A 23182-nucleotide genomic window follows, 5' to 3' on the forward strand; every position below is an offset into this window, starting at 1 on the left:
AATAATTACCAACGAACCCCGGCGAACAAAATCATTACTTAGCTCTGGGATATTTCTTTGTCATGCGGAATGAAAGAAAGATTTTTCTTTCTCTTCTTATTAAAGATGAGAAGGCTTTTTTTTTTTTTTTTTTTTTTTTAATAAACTCACTGTTATGACGCCCCGAAGCCCATTTTGACTGTTCGTAGATGAATTTTTTTTGCTGGCTTTGGATGTTATCTGAGATACATTATGATTTGCGTATTAGTAATTTGAAAACATATTATTATACTTTTTACACCAAACCAGTCACTCTACCTCTAGCGTATTCTTCACGCGTTTATATATATATATATATATATATATATATATATATATATATATATATATATATATATATATATATATATATATATATACAGTATATACTTATACATACAAACACACATCATATATATATATATATATATATATATATATATATATATATATATATATATATATATATATATATATATATATATTCATTCAGAAATTATAAGCCACAACATTAATATCCACTTTACTATACCTCAGGAGTAACTTAAGCTCAAGGGGAATTATAACTGATGAGTGCTCCGTGGCCACTTACCAGTTATAATTCCTCTTGGGTAGAAGTTATTCTCGAGGCACAGTGAACTGGGTATTAAACGCTATTGTGGCTTAATATTTCTGAATATGTATGTATGTATGTTTGTGTACACATATATATACACACACATACATACATACAATAGACATACATACATCCATACATACATACATACATAAATAGACATACATACATACATGCATACATACATACATACATACGCTGTTATAGATTGTACAGTGTACGAGAATCCTCTTCATATTCCCCTCTTATGTTACATGGACTCACCATCAGTTCTTCATTATTTTATCTCATCGTCCATTCATTATTAGCAAGTAATCGTTGACATCCACGTTTGTCAAATGATTCAGATAGCGGGAACCAGGTAGGGAAACGGCCCAGCATAACGGCGAGGATTAAAGGCACAGAGTAATTCAGTCCCTCCGTGAGAGGCGGTTTCCCGCCGCCTTAACGATCAAAGTTGAGGAATTTCCAGAGGAACTCCTCCCATACTTCTGCTCCTCAAGCCTCTCACCTGGCCCGCGGGGGAGTTGGCGCGGGGGTCGGGGTTAGGTGGGAAGAGATTTTCCATTTCCGTGTTCAATTTTCTACCACTGACGAGCTCGAAATGGCAATCAAATGATCTTGGGTGTTATGGTTGTGATGTTTCCTGGTGATAAGGTTACAGCCGTTATGAATTGAATTGATAGAATTTAGGCCAGAAGCCAAGCCCTGGGACCTATGAGGTCATTCAGCGCCGAAACGGAAATTGACATTAAAATGTTTGAAAGGTGTAACAGGAGGAAAACCTCAAAGCAGTTGCACTGTGAATCAATTGTCAGGAGAGGGTGGAAAGTATGACGGAAGAAAGAGAATATGAAAGGAGGTACAGTAAGAGGAACGAAAGGGGTTGAAGCTAGGTGCCGAAGGCACTCTGCAAAGAACGTTAAGTAATGCCTACAGTGCACCGCATGAGGTGCACTGACGGCACTACCCACCTGCGGGGTACAGCCGTTATATACATGTATATTTTTAGATATTTTTATATGGAGTTCTTTATAAACTTATTTATTTTTGGTTTTCTATTTAAATTTATTACGGCGTCAATAACCTAGATGATGTGATGCCAGTTTTAACAGACATGATAAATCAATCAAGGTTATAGCCATCATATACTGGGACCCTCCCCATTGGTTCTTGAAAAGGGCTGGCGCCACGTCCCAGCCAATCACCTCGCTCCTATAGTTGCCAGCATCATAAAATTTGAATTTGTCCCATCTGATATAAAATTATTATAGTTAATTCAAGAAGCTACCCATAATTATGTCAATTCGTTCAGTGAGCTTAGCAATTTTGTGCCTTAGATCGCCATATAAGGAACATTCAGCAATTAATGCTGTTGATAACCGAATTAGTTGGCCTTTGCTAACTGCCAATCGAGGTCTTAAAAAAGGTCAGAAGTTTTCTTTTACCCTTGCTCTTTGTCCTGGCTTTATTAGTAAGGCATTTTTTTGTAAAGTATTTTATACAATGTAAAGTATTTTATACATTTGACATCTAATATCTGTTCCCCTACCAAAGTCTATGCACTACTGAAGACTTTTCAGTGGTCAAAGTACAGGAGTTCTTAAATTCTCTGAAGTTATAACCAAATATAAGTTGAAAAAACAATATACCTAAAAGTTACCGAGAAATTATAATTGAATTCAGTAACTAAAGCAAGCTTGATGTTGATCTGATAATTTAACAAGTAAAAAATGCGCCGAAATTTCTCGGCGCAATCGAGATTAATGAATAATCCGCGGCCCATGAAGCTTTCAGCCACGGTCCGGTGGTGGCCTGTCTTATAGCATTACCAGACGCACGATTATGGCTAACTTTAACCTTAAATAAAATGAAAACTACTGAGGCTAGAGGGCTGCAATTTGGTGTGTTTGATGATTGGTTGGTGGATGATCAACATACCAATTTGCAGGCTTCTAGCCTCAGTAGCTTTTAAGATCTGAGGGCGGACAGAAAAAGTGCGGACGGACAGACAAAACCAGCACAATAGTTTTCTTTTACAGAAAACTAAAAATGGTTCGCCTTTATATTTAATTTTTTTTTTACTTGCTTGAGGAAGGAAATTTGACTGAATGCATCGTTTGAATTTAAGCCTCATAGGAAGAAACGCGGCCGGCAGTTTTCTGAGACTCATACACAGACCGTGGTGTGGTTTTACCAGTGTCTCATATCTGGCTGTCTTCGACCGGATTGGTCACCAGTGCAGTGGCAGTACAGAGTAAATTCCTGTGAGTTCTCTGGTTTCAGCAGCTCACTGAAGATTCAATTCCCCTCTCGAGGGGTAGAGAGACGGTTCTCCTCCCCTCTTTGGCCGTTGAGATTCCTTTAATTTTTTTTTTTTGCCTTCTTGTAAGGAAAAATCCGAAGTTTTACTTTCCCTTTTGGATCGAGACTTACTGAGAATTTTTGAAAATCCTCCCCTTTTGTCTGGGATTAAACCTAATTATTTAATTCTCCCCGTTTGCGGGCGAGTATTGCGCAAGATCTCTCTCTCTCTCTCTCTCTCTCTCTCTCTCTCTCTCTCTCTCTCTCTCTCTTGAAGGGAAGAAGATGCTCTCTTTCTGCCCTTGCTTGAAGTTGCTCTTTTTCTCCCCTTGCAGTGTCTGACTTGAGCCCAATTTTGAGGTTGATTCGAGTGGACATCCGTAAATTTATCTTTGGCCTCCAGTAATTAACACACGCTTGCCCTCGTTCTTCTTTGATCATTCAGAGATTTTGAGTCCGTAGTGAAGTGTTATTAAGTGCAATGACGTCCTGAAGAAGCTTTAGGTTTTGCGCGGTAGACTCTTGCTGTTCTTTCGCAGAGAGGTTTGTGTGTGTGTGTGTGTGTGTGTGTGTGGTTGAGAAAACTTCTAGTTCGAAATAATTAGGTGAGTTGCCTAAAAATTAGAAACTGGTCCTTAATACTTAGCATTTCTTGGAAAATGTGCTCATTTGTGTATGCATCGTTTTGATTGAAAAAATTATTCAAATGATTTAGAATTGTTTGTGAATGATTCTTTCGCCCAAAAATGAGACTATTCTAGGTGACCTTTAGCTTATGGTTGAAGCTGACTGAAGTTGTACATTTTTCTTTCGATTTTGTGAGTCATTTTATGGCGAGGAAAATGTTATTTTCATGATTTCTCGCGTAATATGATAAAGTGTTTTGTTCAACACTTGGTGATAGGTCTTGCACAGTCTTCTGGTTCCTGTTAAGACGATGCCAAATAGGAAAAACATACATTTTTAGTTTTCTGTAAAAGAAAACTGAAAACTGTTGTGCCGGCTTTGTCTGACCGTCCGCACTTTATTCAGTCCGCACTTTTTTCTGTCTGCACTATTTCTGTCCGCCCTCAAATCTTAAAGGGCTGCAAATTGGTATCTTGATCATCCACCCCCCAGTCATCAAACATATCAAATTGCAGCCTCTAGCCTCAGTAGTTTTTATTTATTTGAGGTTAAAGTTACCCATAATCGTGCTTCTGGCAACGATATAGGATCGGCCACCACCGTGCCGTGGTTAAAATTTCATGGGCCGCTGCTCATACAGCATTGTACAGAGACCACCGAGAGGTAGATCTATTTTCTGTGGCCTTGATTATACGCTGTAGTGGCTGTACAGAAAACTCGATTGCGTCGAAGAAACTTCGGCGCATTTTTTACTTGTTTGTGTATACTGTTAATATTTGGATTGTATCAACCTCACAGATTTTGGCATTTAAGGTTCGTGGATTGCCTTGAATTCAGCTCACCTGCAAGGCTGTACAAATTTGGAACTTAAGGAGCTCAATCGAAAATGCAATGCATTACCTCCCTAATGATATTCTTCTTGCATTTTGATACATTTTTATCTATTTGATTTATTTTTTCTTTTTTAATAAGTGGTATCTCTTCTTTCTGTGTTTCTCTTTACTTCCTCTTACTTCTTCTTAATGAACACCATATTCTTTGGAAGCTTGAATTACAAGTCAGCGGCCCCTGTGGTGGGCTTGTTCCGTATGAATAGGTTTCATATACTGAATAATAATAATAATAATAATAATAATAATAATAATAATATAATATAATATAATATAATATAATATAATATAATATAATATAATATAATATAATATAATATAATATAATATAATATAATATAATAATAATAATTAATAATGAACTCTCAGTGTCGAGAACAGGAGTAACTTTGTATAAGGTCCACAATAATATATCAAAGTCTCACATTCTACCATTGATATATTATTGTGGACCTTATACAAAATAATAATAATAATAATAATAATAATAATAATAATAATAATAATAATAATAATAATAATAATAATGTTTAGAACTCTCAGTGTCGAGAACAGGAGTAACTGTATAAGGTCCACAATAATATATCAAAGTCTCACATTCTACCATTGATATATTATTGAGGACCGCATACAAAATAATAATAATAATAATAATAATAATAATTTTGCCTCGATTACGCAATAATTAATATTGGGATGAGGTGTTATTCCCATCCGATTTGAGTCATGTGTCCCGATGTGCCATTAAAGCAGAGAGCGCGCGTCAGCAGACCGATCGAGATCCTTTCTCTTTTTCCCTGCCTGCCAATTATGATAATTAATCTCTTCCCTTTAAGGTCTGGGGCGAATTTTCTCTTGATACAAACATTTCTTAAAACCCGTGCGCTTCTCGCACGGTTGGTGGCCTCGTGGCTCCCAGAGGATGTCGCTCGTGCGATTGGAACTTCGGAAGTTCAAGCGAAGGTGCAATGCATTTTAATACATTTTTGTCTGTTTATTAATTTACTCATTTATTTTTCTTTTTTAATAAGTGGGGTCTCTTCTTTCTGCATTTCGTATTACCTTCCGTTAGTTCTTTCAAATGAACACCATGTTCTTTGGAAGCTTGAGTTTCAAGTCAGTGGCCCCTGAGGTGGGCTTGTTCCATATGAGTAGGTTTCATATTCTGAGTAATAATAATAATAATAATAATAATAATAATAATAATAATAATAATCACAACTCCGCTACTTGCTACATTTGCAATATACCTTTGGGATTCACACCTTGTAATTAATTAATTCCATCTCCAACTATATAACCTTTTATTTAATACGTATCATTAAATCATGTATGCTGTTTACTCCTATTCCTTATCTGTTCAGTTAGTCTCTCTCTCTCTCTCTCTCTCTCTCTCTCTCTCTCTCTCTCTCTCTCTCTCTCTCTCTCTCTCGCCACCCTTTCATTGGCGTAGACGCACCTGTATTTTTTGCATATCTCTTTCTCACCTTCTCCTTCCCTTTCAGTACAGCCGCTCCGATTTTTCTGTTATTTTTTTCCTTCTCCCCTCTCTCCCTTGATACGATTTCATCGAATTTTGTTTTCTTTCTGTCCCCATTTTTCATTCCTCTCGTGTGAAGTACTCTCATAGATTTGTTTTTTTAATTTTTATTTTTATTATCTTTTCGTTTCCAGTTGTTTGGTTGGTCATTTCTCTTTTCTTTGATTGTACTTTGAATCCCGGATTGGTAAATTATTGTTTCCCTGTGCTAAACTGACCATACCTTGCCAGTGGGTATTTTATGAAACCACCAGATAAGTCAGCATGCATTGTAGCTTGTGATGCCACCCGTGGACCACTCGCCCGGTGCCTTGCCAAATGCCCTTGTGCTAGTCATTGGGATGTTGAAGCATGAAAGCATGTCTACCCTCCCAGCAGCATGTTACTTGCCATTTTAGAAAAAATTGGCATGAAGAAGCCTGCGTCAGGCTTGACCGGTTACTATGGAATTTCAGGATAAAGGCACCAGCTACTGAAAAAAAAGTTAAGTATACCTTAGTTTAACCAGATCACTGAGCTGATGAACAGCTCTCCTAGGGCTGGCCCGAAGGATTAGACTCATTTTACGTGGCTAAGAACCAGTTGGTCACCTAGCAACGGGACCTACAGCTTATTATGGAATCCGAACCACATTAAAGCGAGAAATGAATTTCTATCACCGGAAATAAATTCCTCTAATTCTTCATTGGCTGGCCGGAGACTTGAACTCGGGCCTAGCAGAGTGCTAGCCGACAACTCTACCGACTCGTCCAACGAGGAACTACCAGCTACTGAAGCTGCCATAGGTGGGCACTGTAGGCATTTTACAAGTGCCATAAACTAATTGATGGACCATACAATAGCTTATTACCCTTCCTTCCAGAACAGTGAGTTTGTCGCAAAACCAACAGACTAAGTGACCCAACAGGCCTTGGACTCCTTAGGCAGTACAGGCCTCAGGAGTGATTTTCCATGGCCATCACTACCACCTTTGAAACTGCTACAAGCAGCTTTCCAAGACTTTGATGATAAATTACAAGATTGGTTCGCCTTATGGAGCAGTTTCCACAATACCTTCCATGAGAGGGACAGCACAGCACTCATCCCCAAATTTACTTAGTTGTATGGGAGCATGATGGAACATGTCCAAGAGATAATCTGCAGTCTAGATGAGATTCAGTCGTGATTTAGCTTCTCCAGGAGAGTTATACTGAAAGTGGACATCTGCAGTCTTGGCTACTGCTTCAATTAAGGGCACTTCCTTGGGCAAGGCATAATTCAATCAATTTGCAATCTTTCTCCCTCAAGTGGAATCAACTGGCCCATCAGTGACAAACTACTGTAAAGAAAGCCTTTAGATCCTATCTGAGAAAGTTTTATTATCTATGTAAATTTGCTTCAGAAGACCTTACTAAATTTGTATATAAAATTTATTACCTGAAACCTTCAGACAGCAGATCAAGAATGACCTTAGGAAATTGTTCTAGATCTTTAATTGGAGTGCAGTGAATGAAATATGGCACTCACCAGGCATTGACAGTCACTTGCCTCTGCCAACAAAGCATGATCATTGCCAACACCGCCACCATTAAAACAGATGGCAGCAACCAAGTTTTTCCAGCCCAACCTGCCAGAAAAACACCAAGTCCTCCTCCAGTTCATTCTGGGTTTGTTGCTTCACATGAGACCCTGGCAGTAGAGATTATGGCCCTCAAAGGATGTAAGAATGAAGGGCTTGAATTTGACTGTGTTTTAGGTGTGTTGAGAGGGGCACCAGTTTCCGTTGGCTGCAGCTGTGTTGGTCAGCATCACACATTTATGTGCATGAAGGGTCTCCAAACTACCATTAAACTTTGTGGTCACAAAACCACTAAAGACTGCAGCATCCCTGTGAAGGAAATAGTTATTCTTTCATTCTCAAAGCTGCCACAGTCTGTCTGCACCCACTATCAGTCAGGGATTAAGCTGACTACTTTCCTGGCTTTTTCTTTATCCATGAAGAATTCAAAGACGTATCTCTGTTTTGCAGTGATGCAGGAGCCAACACCTTCAGACCTATACCCTGGTGGGTCTACAGCGAAAATGCAATCATGAGTACGAATGTTGTGGGCTTTGGCCGCCCTCAGCAAATGATTAATACACTCCCACTCAGTTAAAAAGGCCAAGAAGCTCTTTAACAAGTGGTACTCTATGAAGGAACCATATACAGAGTGACCCTGCCCTTCAAGATGTCGGTGTATCTCCTTGCAGGCTGCAGAAGAGCTGTGGTTCAACTTCCTTTTATAAAGAAGGCCATTGCAAGGAAATTCAGTGGTCTACTTACAGTACTAAGGAATCTTACAGGAATATGTTGCCCTCAACTGCATCGAGAATATAGAGCATCGGGACAGAGTGCGTTATCTCTACCATTACTTGCTGCACTTTCATGATTAGAAGGATGTGTCGGCTACTTCGATAAAGATTATACTCACTGCTGGCAACAGGTTTGGATCAAAGAAAGTAAGTTGTGGAATAACTGCTTCCAAAGAGGATTTGATCCTGTCTCTAAGCCGAGTAACATGATTCTGTAGTTCTGCAGAGTCAAGTATATTGCAATGATAGCCATATTTGTGGCATTTGCTTGGATTGGCTTCAGCTAATAGTACTGCAAATATAAAAGGTTCGTGTGGTTCACTTCCCGGAGGTTTAAAGTTCCAAGGATGAATTGCATCAAAGCATCCTCTGTGGAGCTACTTGCTTCCCATTTTTGCTGAACCTTTTAATTTAGCATCATTTCTGCCAGCGATGAAACCCATTTGCTGAGAAGTTGAAGTATTGCTATTACAAGGACATTTTCCTGAATATGTATGATTCTGTTGATACCATGTAGGTTGAAGTAATAACGAATGATGTTGGTGTGCTGTTAGGGAATGCGTGAATTATTTCAGCTTGTTTAATGACCTATGAGTGATGAGGTCCCTGGAAGATGTGAAGTTGTATGGGTCATCATGGGAAGGGGGAAAGTGACCATTTGATGGTGATGTTTGTTCTCCAGGTGCAAGAATATCTAGATACCAGAGGTTCAACAGAACAATTGACGAAATGCAAGGTGGTGCTACTTGCTAGCTTGTCTGATCCCATTCAGAGCTATTTCCAAGAGTTGGACGTAATTAGCTTTCAGTTCTGTTGTACTGCAACTTTCAAGCTCTTAATCTATGCTTAATTTCAAGAAGACATATAATGAGATATTCTGCCATTGTGCTATTTTCCACTGAGGTGTCCCTCTCTGAATCAACAACTTTTATCACTTTATTTGTGGGTCATAAATAAGTGTTTATGCATCCATGAATCTCATTGTTATTAACCTGGTAGTAATTAATTGATATAATTTTATAATACCTAATCATTCGATGATTATTTGATTTGATATTCACTAATTACTTTGGAATTTAAAACTTAATAGCTAAACAGTTATTTTTGAGTCTCTCTTAGTTCCTTCCTCCTTTCTCTTTTCACTTTCCACTTGTGATCAAAATTGCCGGTTGAAGTAAACAAGTAAAATAAATGATCTTGTAAGCTCTTTTGTTCAAGTCACTGAATACGATTAATTTAATAAATTGTGATTTAGCTTTATATTTTTCTGTATGCAGATCCAGCTTACTATAAGAATCAGTTATATTACACTCACTTATTTCTGCTGCCTTGGATCTGCTAGTCGTCTGTCAAACAATTCTTACTGCTTTTGGCAGCGAATCCTAAAGTCTGCTGGGCCGTGTTGGACAAGGTGTCTTCTGAGATGTTGATCGATTGTCAATATTGCTCATTGTGTTCCTTGATTGCCTGATTCTTTGTTATTTTCCTTGTTGGTTTTCTGTACTCCACCTGATTACTTGTTTGTTGTTGAATGTCTTCTGTTGCTCCTCTCTTTTGTAGTGTTTTTGCTCTCTTGTAAGTGACTCTGATTTCCTTTGAATGAAACTTTGATTCTGCATCTCACTGATTGATTATCTGTTGTGTTTCAGTCTTCATTTGACTGGATTTTGATTCTTGGTTTGCCTTGCATTGTTTGTTACACCAATGTACACGCAAGTTTTGCATCTTTTCTCTCCTCATTGGTTTTATATATGAGTTTTGGCAACAGTTAATTTTAAACAGAATGAATTATAGTTAACTCATATTAAATGCACAGGAGTGGGATAGGTAATTTTAAGATGGATTTTTAGGCTAGCATCAACCCTAATATCAATTTTAAGTTCATGTAAATTTTAATTGCCACTATTAAATGAAGTGTTTAGATAAACTGGTCAACTCGCCCTTGCTTTATTCTCTGAGACAAATGTCTGGAATATAATCTATATTCCTCAATTTTCCTTATGAACTTTTCCATTCAGTATTAGAAAGTTGTTGTTGACTGCTGTGTATGGAAAAATTTTAGATTCTGCAGGAAAATGGTCAAGTTCCATCCAGCACAGGTGAGAATTTACAAGTATGACCCCTGTATCATTGGCCTTCTCAGAACAGTCCTCTTTGTTTAGACTCAACTGTCCCTAAACCTCACTTGAGTCAGGGTTTTTCTGTTACTTGTTTCTGCTTCCATTCCCAAAGAGGCATGAAATGGAATTATTGAGGTGATGTGTGGCATCGAGGTCAATGTTTCACAGTGGCATAGCAGAAATCATCATTTCTTGGAACCCTGACCAACTGGTTCTAGAAATATGTTTACACCACACCCCATTCAATAACTTTTTTCTTTCTTTAATTCTTCAGCTGAAAACCCTTATGGAGAGAGTCAACAGACTGTTAACCCAAGATGGCTCCAAAGAGAAAGCAGCCTGTATAGGGACAAGTTGCAGGAAAAAGTTATAAATAAACACTAATGAGGTGATAGAAAAAAAGCTGAGACACCTGAATTCAGGAGACATCAGCAGAGAACATGAATGAATTTGCTTGTTTCTTGAACACTTGGAGATCGAAAGATTCCACAATTACACTAGACAGACTATTCCGCATTGTACTGTAGTTGTAGCCAAGATAAAACTCCCAGGAGAGCGATAGTGATAAACTTTGTACTAGAAAAACACACTGTTTGCAGCAGCAGCATGCCTATTTTTGCAAGCAAAACCAGATAGGTCAGGTAAAGAACGGTGTAGATGTTCGTCATTGTAGTACATTTTATGCAACAAACATAATGAACTCTATGTCTATGCCACAAGAACATTAAGAGGACTTAAATAAACTTGACTGATGATATCATAATATTCAAGACTTTGAGATGAGAGTCAGCACTAGAAGACCGCAGTAGAGAACAGTACTCTTAACAAGAAGATGAAAAGAGTTAAAACACTTAAATATATCGCTCCATCCTCAAAGATATTAAAAAATTTCATCAAGATACCAACTTTTTTAGAAGCAGGGAAGCATTATTAAGTATATGCGTCTCAGAAGTCAATCTCTTACCAGAAGTTACACCTAAAATCTTACTAGAGTCATTGACATATAAAACGGTACCATTTAAATGTAAATCAGGATACAAAGGCAGAAGTGTTGTGGATCTACTAATTATCATACTTTGGCTTTTAGAAGGGTTAAAGCTTCGTGACCAAAAGCTTACTCCATTGATGAATACATGCCAGATCTCTGTTCAAGGGTTCTGCCACCACAGATGCAATCAGTTTGTTCTCCAGACCTTGCCACATGTCACTAGTATAGATAGTAAATAGCAAAGGTCCAAGAACACTACGGTGGTTTACTGTAATCAGTGACAAATTTTGAGATCAGAAAATAATACATCTAAAAATATAGACTTCAAACCTTAAAATGTACTCAGGAAACTATTAAATATCATGTAAAATATCTATGTGAATTTCAATGTGCAATGATCCAGCTTTTGTACCTTAAATAGCTTTATAGGCAATACTAAGTAATTTCAGTGTACTTGGTAGCTAATTAGGTGGCTTGATAGCTGTTCTTAAAAACTGCACACAGGCTAGTCATTCTTAATGCTCGTCCCAAGCCCTTGATTCATTTAAAGCAAAGTTATTACTAAATATTGAATAAATAACAGGAAATTGGAATTGAAATAACTCATTCCAAGGGGATTCTAAAGATGGGGGTGACATGCAACACTCAACTTCTAATTTTTGTCTGAAAGCATTTACTTGAAAATATTGAATCAGTAAAAAAAAATGTAAACAGGTGAATAAAAAATTCAACAGGGGAAAGTAACAAAGTAGCCATGGACTATAATAAGCCACAGAACAAACATATTCGGCCTAATTTGTGTGTATATATACATATATATACATATACACATTTAATACAGTATATGCTGTATATATAAATTTCTGACTCACATCGGGACCGAAATCCAGTTTTCGAATGAGAGGCCAGGGTGTTAGCAATTCACCCACACCTGTGTGAGTGAATTGCTAACGCCCAGGCCTCTCACTTGAAAGAACGGTGTCTGGTCTCGATGTGAGTCAAATTTATTTCTGTGGAACACTTTCTGATGTGTTCATTATCTCTCTCATCTCTCTCTCTCTCTCTCTCTCTCTCTCTCTCTCTCTCTCTCTCTCTCTCTCTATATATATATATATATATATATATATATATATATATATATATATATATATATATATATATATATATATATATATATATATAAACCTATGAGAGTTGACCTAGCAGTTTTATGTCTATTCCACCTCCTCCGAGTCACCTGATACAAAATTCTTGTAAGAACAGAAAGAAACCAACATGATGACGTAAGATCAGACAAAGCAAGCAAACAGCCCATTTAAAAGATGTTTATCTGTAAATGTTATTTACAGGTATTTGTATGAAGAAGCACTTAATTTTATAGCACGATTCTAAATGTCATTATTTTTACTGAGTTCTTACAATACATTAATTTATTGTCGTGTTACACCCATTCAAATGTTAAAAGAGGCTGCTGGCTATATGTTGTTTTAAACGTATTGCAAATTTATTGCTGCTTTGCCTTACGTACTACTTATTACAATGATTGCAAGGAAGTTCGTGACTCCATTTATTGGTGCATAATACTGATTACTCACAGTATTCACATGTTTATTACTTACAAAACTTCACGAATACCACAATTTGTCCAGCTTACGAAGTTTCAAGAAACCGTCTCACGATATAAGCAAGAAACTCTACGAGGCGTCTCCTCAGTGTTTCCCAAGTGTTACCTGACATTTGATGCTGCTCTGGGAATGTTTATGCAGCCAGCGGTCTCTTAGGAAGGACAGAAATCACCTGAAGGAGTGCTGGAACTTACACTGACGATAAAAGAAAATAAAGGAACTTTACTGCGAGAGAGAGTTTCCCCTAGAAGCTTGTTTATTTTTCTTTCTAAATTTCCCTCTCATCATTTTGTATATATATATACATACATATATACAGTATATGTATGTACATACATACACACATACATACATAATATATATATATATATATATATATATATATATATATATATATATATATATATATATATATACATATACATACACACACACATATATATATATATATATTGTGGCAATGAACAAAAATTACGATGTTGAGTAAAAAAATTACTATGTTGAGTAACAGAATAAATAAAATTATATATGTATATGTATAATTTTATTTATTCTGCTGTCATCATAAACGTTTGGGTTAATTGCCCCATCGACGTGTTAACTTCTTGATTTAACACTGCAAGCCCTGCATTCGATTGGGAAATAAATGGAGAAACTGTTCCTTCCGTGGTAGTTAAGCTAACCCAGATCTCGTAGAAACATGAGGAAATGCCTACCATTTACCTCACTGTTTAATGAGGGAATTGGGATTGCGCTTCTTGACCGCCCAAGTTTTACCCGTAACTATGTGATGTTTCCATCTGGGACACTTGGAAGTAGTGACAAGTCTAAGGTTGAATTTTGAATCATGGGGTTTTATGGCCTTGACTTCATTTTTTGTCTTGACATCCCGCACACACAAGGTATGGTTGTATACACTGGGTCTGGACAACTTATTTATTCTCAGAAAAACTTAGAATGTAGTTACCATGAAGTTTTTTGTTTTAAGATTTTAATAAATATTTACTCTTTACTGTAATCCAATTGTTGACGACTCTTGTCGAGGATTGACATAGCTCAGTCAAAGGATTCAAATTTTCAATCATTGTTTGTGGAGACTGCACTGCACAGCACAGCGAGTGGCTTAATTCAACTTCCAGTGATCACCATGGCCAGTCTGCTCTTGAGTCCTGCGTGTCCTCTGGTTTTGTCCAGCTGATTTTGGAACTCATGCATGTTTCTGGTAATAGAGTAGATTTCATATTCACGGGTGTTGTAGATGTCATTTAGTTCAAGGTTTGAGAGTGTATAGGCTCTTTCTACCATTGTGTCATTGAGGTGGACATATCTGTCAATCATTATATTCCTAATGCCATCATTGGAAAGTTGCTATAATTGAAATTTAGAGCCGATTGGGATTGCATAATCGAAATTTGTCAGGCACCAAATATTTTAGTTGCTATATATGATCTAAATCGTAAGAGGAAGTTGAATTGATTGCTGACGGCTATTTTAGTAAGGTATGTCATTAGAAAGGTCATCAAGATTGGGACAAATGACCAGCCATGGTTTGATGACAGTTATAGACAAGCTAACCATGACAAACAAATTCAACACGGAGGTAAAATCGTTCACATGAAAATTGCACCTATTTTTGTTGAGTCTTGCCGTGCTGAAAATAGAATTTACCATATAGCTGAGAGAAATTTCAATTATTTCGAAGAAACTCGAAGACATTACTCAGCCTCATCATTAGTGGACCAAATCGGCATCATCTTTCTTTGGGTCAGGCTCGTTTCCATTCCACCACTACTAATAGATGATGGTAGATTGGATACTGGCTCTAAGGAAAAGATAAGCTGCTTCGTCGAGCTTTTGAAGCTAAGCAGTCATCTAGGAATGTTCCTCTCCCTGATATTTGCCATCATGAACCTACTCTCACAAAATTTGCATTTTGCTCTAGGGATGTTAAGAAAATTCTTGATAGCTAGGGTGGAGATCCTGATGGTTTCTTCCCTTTGTTTTTTAAAAAGGCTTCTAGTGTGTTGTCTCCCAAGATTAGTAGATTCTATAGATTTTTGTCTTGACATAGTATCTTTTCTGATGAGTGAAAGCTTAACAACACAATGCCTGTTCCAAAGAGTGCCATATCGTTAAACTACAATAAACATAGGCCAATTTCTGTTTTCCTGTGCTCTCCAAAGTTGCAGAAAAAACTTATTTTCAAGCCACTGTACAAGTACGTGGTATCCAAAAGCTTATTAGCTAATAGTCAATATGTATATAGGAAGCAGGTAGGCACTTGCAATGCTTTTTTAGATTTGACATGCCATTTGCAAGAGAACCTTGATAAAGGTTTTGAGTGTAGAGTATTTCAAATAGATTTTAGTGCTGCTGTCGACTGAGCAGATCATAAGGCATTTATTTATAAACTTTAGAATCTTTGAGGGGGCAGATATGTTGTAGGATTACTTCAAGACTTCCTTACAGGTAGGCAGCAGTAAGTTACTGTTGTTGGGATCTTTAGCAAACCAAGACCTATTGTGTGTGGAGTTCCACAAGGTAGTGCACTTGGTCCACTGTTATTTTTAGCTTATAAAAGTCATACGGTTGTCGGGCTGGGAAACAAGATTGTTCAGCATGCCGATGGTGCAGCACTTGTGGGTGTAGTAAAGTCTCCAATTATGAGAAGTGAAGCTGCCGCAAGTCTCAGTCATGACATGGAGTGAATTGGTAGATCTTGTACTGATTTTCCACCCCATCTTTCCTTCTAGTGGATGAGACTCTGCTGAATGAGTCTGAAGCTTTGACTATACTTGGTGTAACTTTTGACTTACGTCCTACTTTTGAGCAACCTCATATGAAAGCGTCGGCAAATGCTGCACAGAATTTAGGTAGTTTAGATGCCTTATGTATTTATAAATATTAAAAAGCAACGCAACTTGTTTCAGGTTATTTGTCCTTCCTTTACCAGAATACTGTTCGTCAGTGTGTATCTCTGCCTCTGGCAGAGATTTATCTCTCTTAGATAGTGGTTTGTGGTGGTAGGTCTCTGTTTCCTAACATTAGCAGAAATGACTCTGGACAATAAGCGGATGGTCTCTTGTTTGTCAATTTTTATACAGCTGTATTTTAACAGAGAACTTCCACTATCACTGTTGATCCCTAATCCTCTTTTCCTGCGGAAAGCGACCAAATTTGCTGAATAACAACACCAACATGCAGTAAATGTGCCTCGTTGTCGAAATTCTCAGTTGCCAGAGGATCTTTATCCATCACGCAAATTCCTGCGATGTATGTTAGTATGGCACCAGCCCCGGTTTTTTTGCCGGGTTAGGTTAGGTTAGGTTATATTAGTACCCACAAGGTAATGGTAATTTGGGTGTGGGAACATAATGAGGTTATTTCCAAGAAGATTCGGTGGTCAGATTTTAAGATATGGCGTCCCGCTTTTTTCATGGAAAGGTCCCGGTACTCGGTTACCTCTCTGGAAAATGCATCCCTCACACGGTGGAACTATGGAAAAGTCTCCCTGGGGATGCTGTGCACTTAGAACCTCAAAGGTTCAAGCAAAGATGCAATATATTAATACCCCAAAACAATTCACCTTGTATTTTCTTTTATTTACATTTTTGTTTATTTGTTAATATGTTAATTTACCTTTTTTTTCTAATAACTGATCTCTTTCTGTATTTCCTATTACCTTCTGTAACCTCTTTCGAATGAACACCATATTCTTTGGAAACTAGAATTTCAAGTCAGTGGCCCCTGTGGGTTTCTTCCATATGAATATGGTTCATTTACTGGACAATAATAATAATAATAATAATAATAATAATAATAGTTTTTACACAACATATATATGTATTTATAACATATATATATATATATATATATATATATATATATATATATATATATATACATTTTATATATATACAACACAAATTGTGATGGGCAATTAAGATTCACATCTCTTGTTCATATTTATTCCCGAAGTTTGGTAATTCTCTCATAATTACATTTTCAAGGGGCTTAAAAAGATAACAGCAACACACTACACACAAAAGAATACTTGGACACACTTAAAAGTATATTTTTAAAAATCAGAATACATTAAAATTCATAAATAAGACTATATATATATATATATATATATATATATATATATATATATATATATATATATATATATATATACACACACACATATACACACACACACACACACACACACACACACACACACACACACACACACACACACACACACACACACACACACACACACCTTTGACCCCCTAGACGCCTAGTAATAAACACGTTGAAACAGTGTAGATGACTCACTGTTTCGACGTGTTTAAGTACTAGCCCTCGGGGATCAAAGCAATTGGTCATTTCACAAATTCCTCAGGGATTTCGTGAAATCCTTGATTCAACGTTCTTACTGTAAAATACACACACACACACACACATATATATGTGTATACACATATATATATGGGCTATATGTGTTTGTGTATATGTGTATAGTTATATATGATTTATATATACATATATTATATAATATATATATATATATATATATATATATATATATATATATATATATATATATATATATATATATAATATATATGCACACACACATATACTCGTATATACACACATACAGTCTACATATGCATACATACATCGTCTAATTCTGATACTTTTTATTAGACCCGTAATAGACCTGGCGTCACCTTGGTAACATAATAGTAAACGGAATTATCCTTTGTAGGCCGAACAGTATATGTAGAATTACCTGGCTGTGCTCACTAGAAACGTGGCATTTTTCCATAATTCCTCGATTTCCTCACACTTTTTGCATACGGTCATAACTGCAAGCCTTGAATCCGAATGGGAAATAAATGAAAAAAATTTTTCGGCTTGATTCGAATCCACTTCCAGGTTACCGCCTAATCAGTCATATTATCCCGTTTTGTTTTGTTCAGTATACTGTATATGCGTTTATGATATTTAAAAAAACTATTATAATCGTTTTAGTGCACTCAACATTTCAAAGTGCATTACATAGTAAAGGGCAACACTGTGTTACAAAAAAAAAAAAAAAAAGTAAATACGTAAAGTTTGGCTTTGTATTGTCCTTGATCGTTCGCTACAATATCATCGTACATCTGGCAAGTCTCATGCGGGTGGTACTTGAACGCAGTGACCCTTTTAATAATTACATTATCTAATACCAATAAAAGCCCATTAAGGTTTAATAGATTACGAAATGCCGCTGGCTTATCTAGCAATGAATATATATATTATTCTAAAAAGATAATTAGAGGAAATATTTTTACTTTTCTTAAAGTATGAGGTGAATTTTAGCGAAATTAAAAAGTATCCGTTCATTTAGGGAATTAGTTTTTCTCAGTTTAAAAATTGTTCAGACTTTCCTTCAAATATGAGAGTAATTTAGCAAAAAAAATATATATATAAAAATAAAAATATAAAAAACTATCCTTTTAGATAAACTGTTAAGGTTTTCCAACCATGATAAAAATATTCAGTCTTAAAATAAGTTGGATTTGAACCCATCCCCATCCTTACCCCACCAAAAAATGTAACCTCTTGTTACAGTTATTGAAACTTTCCTCAAATTTGAACAATAATCAAAGTGTCCTTTCCACTGAACATTCAGAATTGCCTTTGAATTTCAGTTGAATTTTAGCAAAAAAAAAAAAATGCGTCGAAGTTTCTTCTGTGAATCGAGTTTTCTGCACAGACGCTACAGCGTATAATCAAGGCCACCGAAAATAGATCTTATCTTTAGGTGGTCTCGGTATAATGCTGTATGAGCCGCGGCCTGTGAAACTTTAACCACGGCCCGGTGTGGCCTATCCTATATCGTTGCCAGAAGCACGTTTATGGCTAACTTTAACCTTAAATAAATTAAAAACTTCTGAGGTTAGAGGGCTCCAATATACTATGTTTGATGATTGGAAGGTGGATGATCAACATACCAATTTGCAGGCCTTAGCCTCGGTAGTTTTTAAGGTCTGAGGGCGGACAGAAAAAGTGCGGACGGATAGACAAAGCTGGCACAATGGTTTTCTTTTACTAAAACCCATTCTTTTCAAATTAATACCTGTTCAATTTCATTAGACATTATCCATAGTTGCATTGGAGCAGACGATTAATTTGACAAAAATAGAAAAACACTATTTCTGCCAAAACTGCATTTCATCAGTTTGCCGTTAAGCGTAAGTTGAATTCTAGAAAAGAAAACATTCTTGGAAAAAATAATTTCTTTTCGACCACAGAAAATATGCAGACTTGCCTTAACATATGTGCGGCATTTTCGGAATAAGAAATAATTGTTTTCTGTCCTGTCTCTGAGCAAAGATAAAACTATTCAGTCAGTTAAGAATTAATTTTTTCCTATCCAAAAAATATTCAGATTTAACTTTAAATACAGTACGAGGTTAATTCGACATCTGTCCTTTCTTTTCCAGTTTTTTTTTTCTTTTGAAATTATCCAGACTTTCCTTAAAATATAAATTTTAGGAAGAAGGCTCAATAATTTCTGTTCAAACTGTTTAGACGTTATTCAGACTTGGATTGAAATATGAAGTGAAATCTAGCAGTAAAAGACTAATGTTTCTCCTGAAAATTAATTCCCGTTCAACTTTTTTTTATCTAGATTGCACAGAATTGAATTGAATATTGCATCTACTTAGAAAATCCTGTCTTCAGGAAAGTAAAATATTGACCATGAAATATGAGAAGGTTTTAAAAAACATAACTATCCTTTCTATTAAAAATTCAATTTTGTTCAAGTTTTCAGAAATTCTCATACTTGCCTCAAAACCTAAGCATTCTGTAATCACTCTAGAAACGTATCCTTCGAACTAAATATTCATTGCTGTTCAACTTCACTATACATAACTCAGGCTAGGCTTGAAATACGATCTATACAACAGTAGAAACTAATTAACTGCTGCCTTTTTTTAAAAGGAAAAAAATATTTGTTAAACGTCTCTGGCAAACGTTCAGCCTCGCCGAACTCATAGCGTTACCCCAGTAGGGGGCTAATGACGTTAGTGCACCTCACGGGGTGCACTGTAAGCATTACTAAAGGTTCTTTGCAGCGTCCCTTCGGCCCCTAGCTGCAACACCTGTCATTCCTTTTCCTGAACCTCCATTCATATTACCTTTCTTCCCTCTTGCTATCCACCCTCTCCTAACAGTGATTTCATAGTGCGACTGCGAGGTTTCCCTCCTTCCACACCTTTCAGACCTATCTACTCTCAATTTCCTTTCCAGCGCTGAATGACCTCATAAACCCCAGTGCTTGGCCTGTGGCCTAAACCAGTGGTTCTCAGACTGGGGGTAATTACCCCCGTGGCGGTAATGAAGCCGTTTCTGGTTAGTAACGAGGCACTTTCTAAAAGTAATAGTTCTTTGAAGTAAATTTCAGTAAATTTATAAATAATAATAATAAATAAATGAACAAATAAATAAATTAATTACTAAATAATACAGAAATAACTCTGAAATCTAAATTCTATATTTCTTAAGACTTGAGTAAAAGGAAAATTAATTTCTTACATATAAAATGCATTAGGAATTAAGAATTCCGGGATTTTTCCTTCCTTTGTATTATAACTTCACATAACTAAAGAGGAATGGGGTAAGGGGAAGGGTGATCTACCACACCACTGCCCCCGGGGGCAACGATACCAACAAATTTGAGAACCACTGGCCTGAACTCTATAATCTTACCCAACATAGCTTCACTTAGAAATAATTCGCACTCCTCGTGAAACATAAGCAGAATACGAGCAATTAAACAGAATCGACTGAGATTCTGAGGATGTATTTCTGGGATAGCTAAAATTCAGCTCATGTCTTGGGATAAGTATGAGAATACCCAAGATTTTGAACAAAATAGAATTCTTACTATATACTTTTTTAATTCAGCCCATATTTCAAGTTTACAGGTGACTTTCCTTAATTCGGTGCTCAACTTTTTAGAACTGTATTAATATGTGTGTATATATATATATATATATATATATATATATATATATATATATATATATATATATATATATATATTAGTTAGTTACAGGGATATGTGAAATCATGGATTTCACGAAATCCCTAGAGATAGGTGAAATGATCCCTGAGGGCTAGTACTAAACACGGTGAAACAGTGATTCACCTACACTGTTTTGCCATGTTTAGTGCTAGCCCCTGGGGGTCAAATGTGCTTTGCCATGTTTAGCACTAGCCCCTGGGGGGTCAAATGTGCTTTGCCATGTTTAGCACTAGCCCCTGGGGGACCAAATGTACTTATGGACATTTGATCCCCAGGGGCTCATACTAAACATGGCAATATACATTTGACTGCCCAGGGTCTAGTACTAAACATGACAAAATACATTTGACCCCAGGGGCTAGTACTAAACATGGCAAAATACATTTGAACCCCCAGGGGCTAGTACTAAACATGGAAAAATACATTTGACCCTCCAGAAGTTAGTACTAAACATGGCAAAACTGTAGATGAATCACTGTTTTGCCGTGTTTAGTACTAGCCCTCAGTGATCAAATGTTCCTAAGCGAGTTGGTCATTTCACACATTCCCTAGGGATTCCACGAAATCCCTGATTTCACATACTCCATGTAACATACACACGCACATATATATTAGTTAAAATCATTTTATATCTCAATCATCATATATCTCTCTTAAGAACTTAGTTGATAATGTCACTATTACCATAATGTCTACCCCAAAAAGGCATAGGTTCGAATCCTGGTGAGGTTAGGAGCAATAATATATATATATATATATATATATATATATATATATATATATATATATATATATATATATATATATATATATTTATATATAATAAAAAATCAAAATGTATTTACCGTAGCTAACACTACAGTTGGCTGATCACCATAGATGGCATGCATTGCTAAGATATCTAATGGCTCAGTGGGTCTTCACGTAATGTACCCATCTCTCTCTGGCCTTGCCCGAGATGTGAACCCGGGTCTCGTCGCTAGCAAATCACATCACGCAGATTTAATGTGTATTGCAGTAAATGTCTGTTAATTTCTCATTTATATACGTATCTATTTGTTATGAATTTTTAAATACGTAATTATGAATGAATTCTCAACTTAAGTAAATTATCTCATTCTACTTTTATATTGAAAACTCATATTAGCACGTCTAGATACCCACAGTGGGGTAGTGCTGTCAGTGCGCCTTATGCGGTGCACTATAGGCACTGTTCAAGGTTCTTTGCAGCGTCCCTTCGGCCCCTAGCTGCAACCCCTTTCACCCCTTCTTTCTGTACCTCCGTTCATATTCTCTTTCTTCCATCTTACTTTCCACCTTCTCCTTACAATTGTTTCAACATTATTGTCAACGCTTGGCCTTTGGCCTAAATTTTACATTCCACTAGAATGGATGTTTGATCGAATGATAAACCTTGGCAGTATGTTGTCATTCGTTTACATGTAGGTTTGCAGGCGTGTTTTCCAAGCGCAGTTCAGTTTGTTTTAATATATATAATTGCTTTGTCCGACTGTTTATTCGTTAAGTCTATATATTTTCTCGTGATATTTCAGGTGCAGAATGAACAGGCCACATTTCTCTGTATCAGGAAATTGTTTTATTTATTTGTCCACATTCTGATGTCATTCCTGAATTGCGTAGCTTAAGTCAGTGTTTATTTTTTTGTATGATTTTTATGAGATCGTCTTGGAACGAGAGAGATAATGCAACCATTCTTTTCTTCCCCCTTTTTTCCAGCTGTATCGAAACATGCGGACTACAGTCGAGAGTACAGAATGCCCGGTAGGGACCGTTTGTTAAGTTTTGCTCTCTCTGCCACTGTCATTCTCTTTAGTTTCTCCTGTCAGTCAAAGTTCCTCCTAGCCAAATCTTGATTATATATATATATATGAAGAGCCCTGTTCCATCAGACATTTTGAGATATACGAATGCACTATCGAAAGCATGTTCGGTTCTTCTTCTTCTTCTTCTTCTGTGAAATGCACAAAGAAGGGAGGGGAAAATTGGGACGTGGGATGCATTGCATGTGCCTTTGCAAAGATCAACAAA

At 36.5% G+C, this 23182-nt stretch overlaps 2 protein-coding genes across 10 annotated transcripts in view; one reads left to right on the plus strand and one right to left on the minus strand.

Moving 5' to 3' along the window:
- Window positions 1-23182, minus strand: part of LOC136843853 (inversin-like) — a 649403-nt gene that overhangs the window by 203476 nt on the left and 422745 nt on the right. The gene's annotated exons all lie outside the window — the stretch shown is intronic.
- Window positions 1-23182, plus strand: part of Eip63E (cyclin dependent kinase Eip63E) — a 205364-nt gene that overhangs the window by 124791 nt on the left and 57391 nt on the right. For 6 of the 9 annotated variants that reach the window (XM_067112653.1, XM_067112652.1, XM_067112654.1 and 3 more), the window contains one exon: window positions 22871-22915. The exons of the other annotated variants lie outside the window; for them this stretch is intronic. In XM_067112653.1, the coding sequence (XP_066968754.1) occupies window positions 22871-22915 (45 nt within the window). The remainder of the gene's footprint in view (window positions 1-22870; window positions 22916-23182) is intronic. 9 annotated transcript variants of the gene reach the window in all.

Source organism: Macrobrachium rosenbergii, chromosome 12 (assembly GCF_040412425.1).
Source record: "Macrobrachium rosenbergii isolate ZJJX-2024 chromosome 12, ASM4041242v1, whole genome shotgun sequence".
NCBI classification, from domain to species: domain Eukaryota; kingdom Metazoa; phylum Arthropoda; class Malacostraca; order Decapoda; family Palaemonidae; genus Macrobrachium; species Macrobrachium rosenbergii.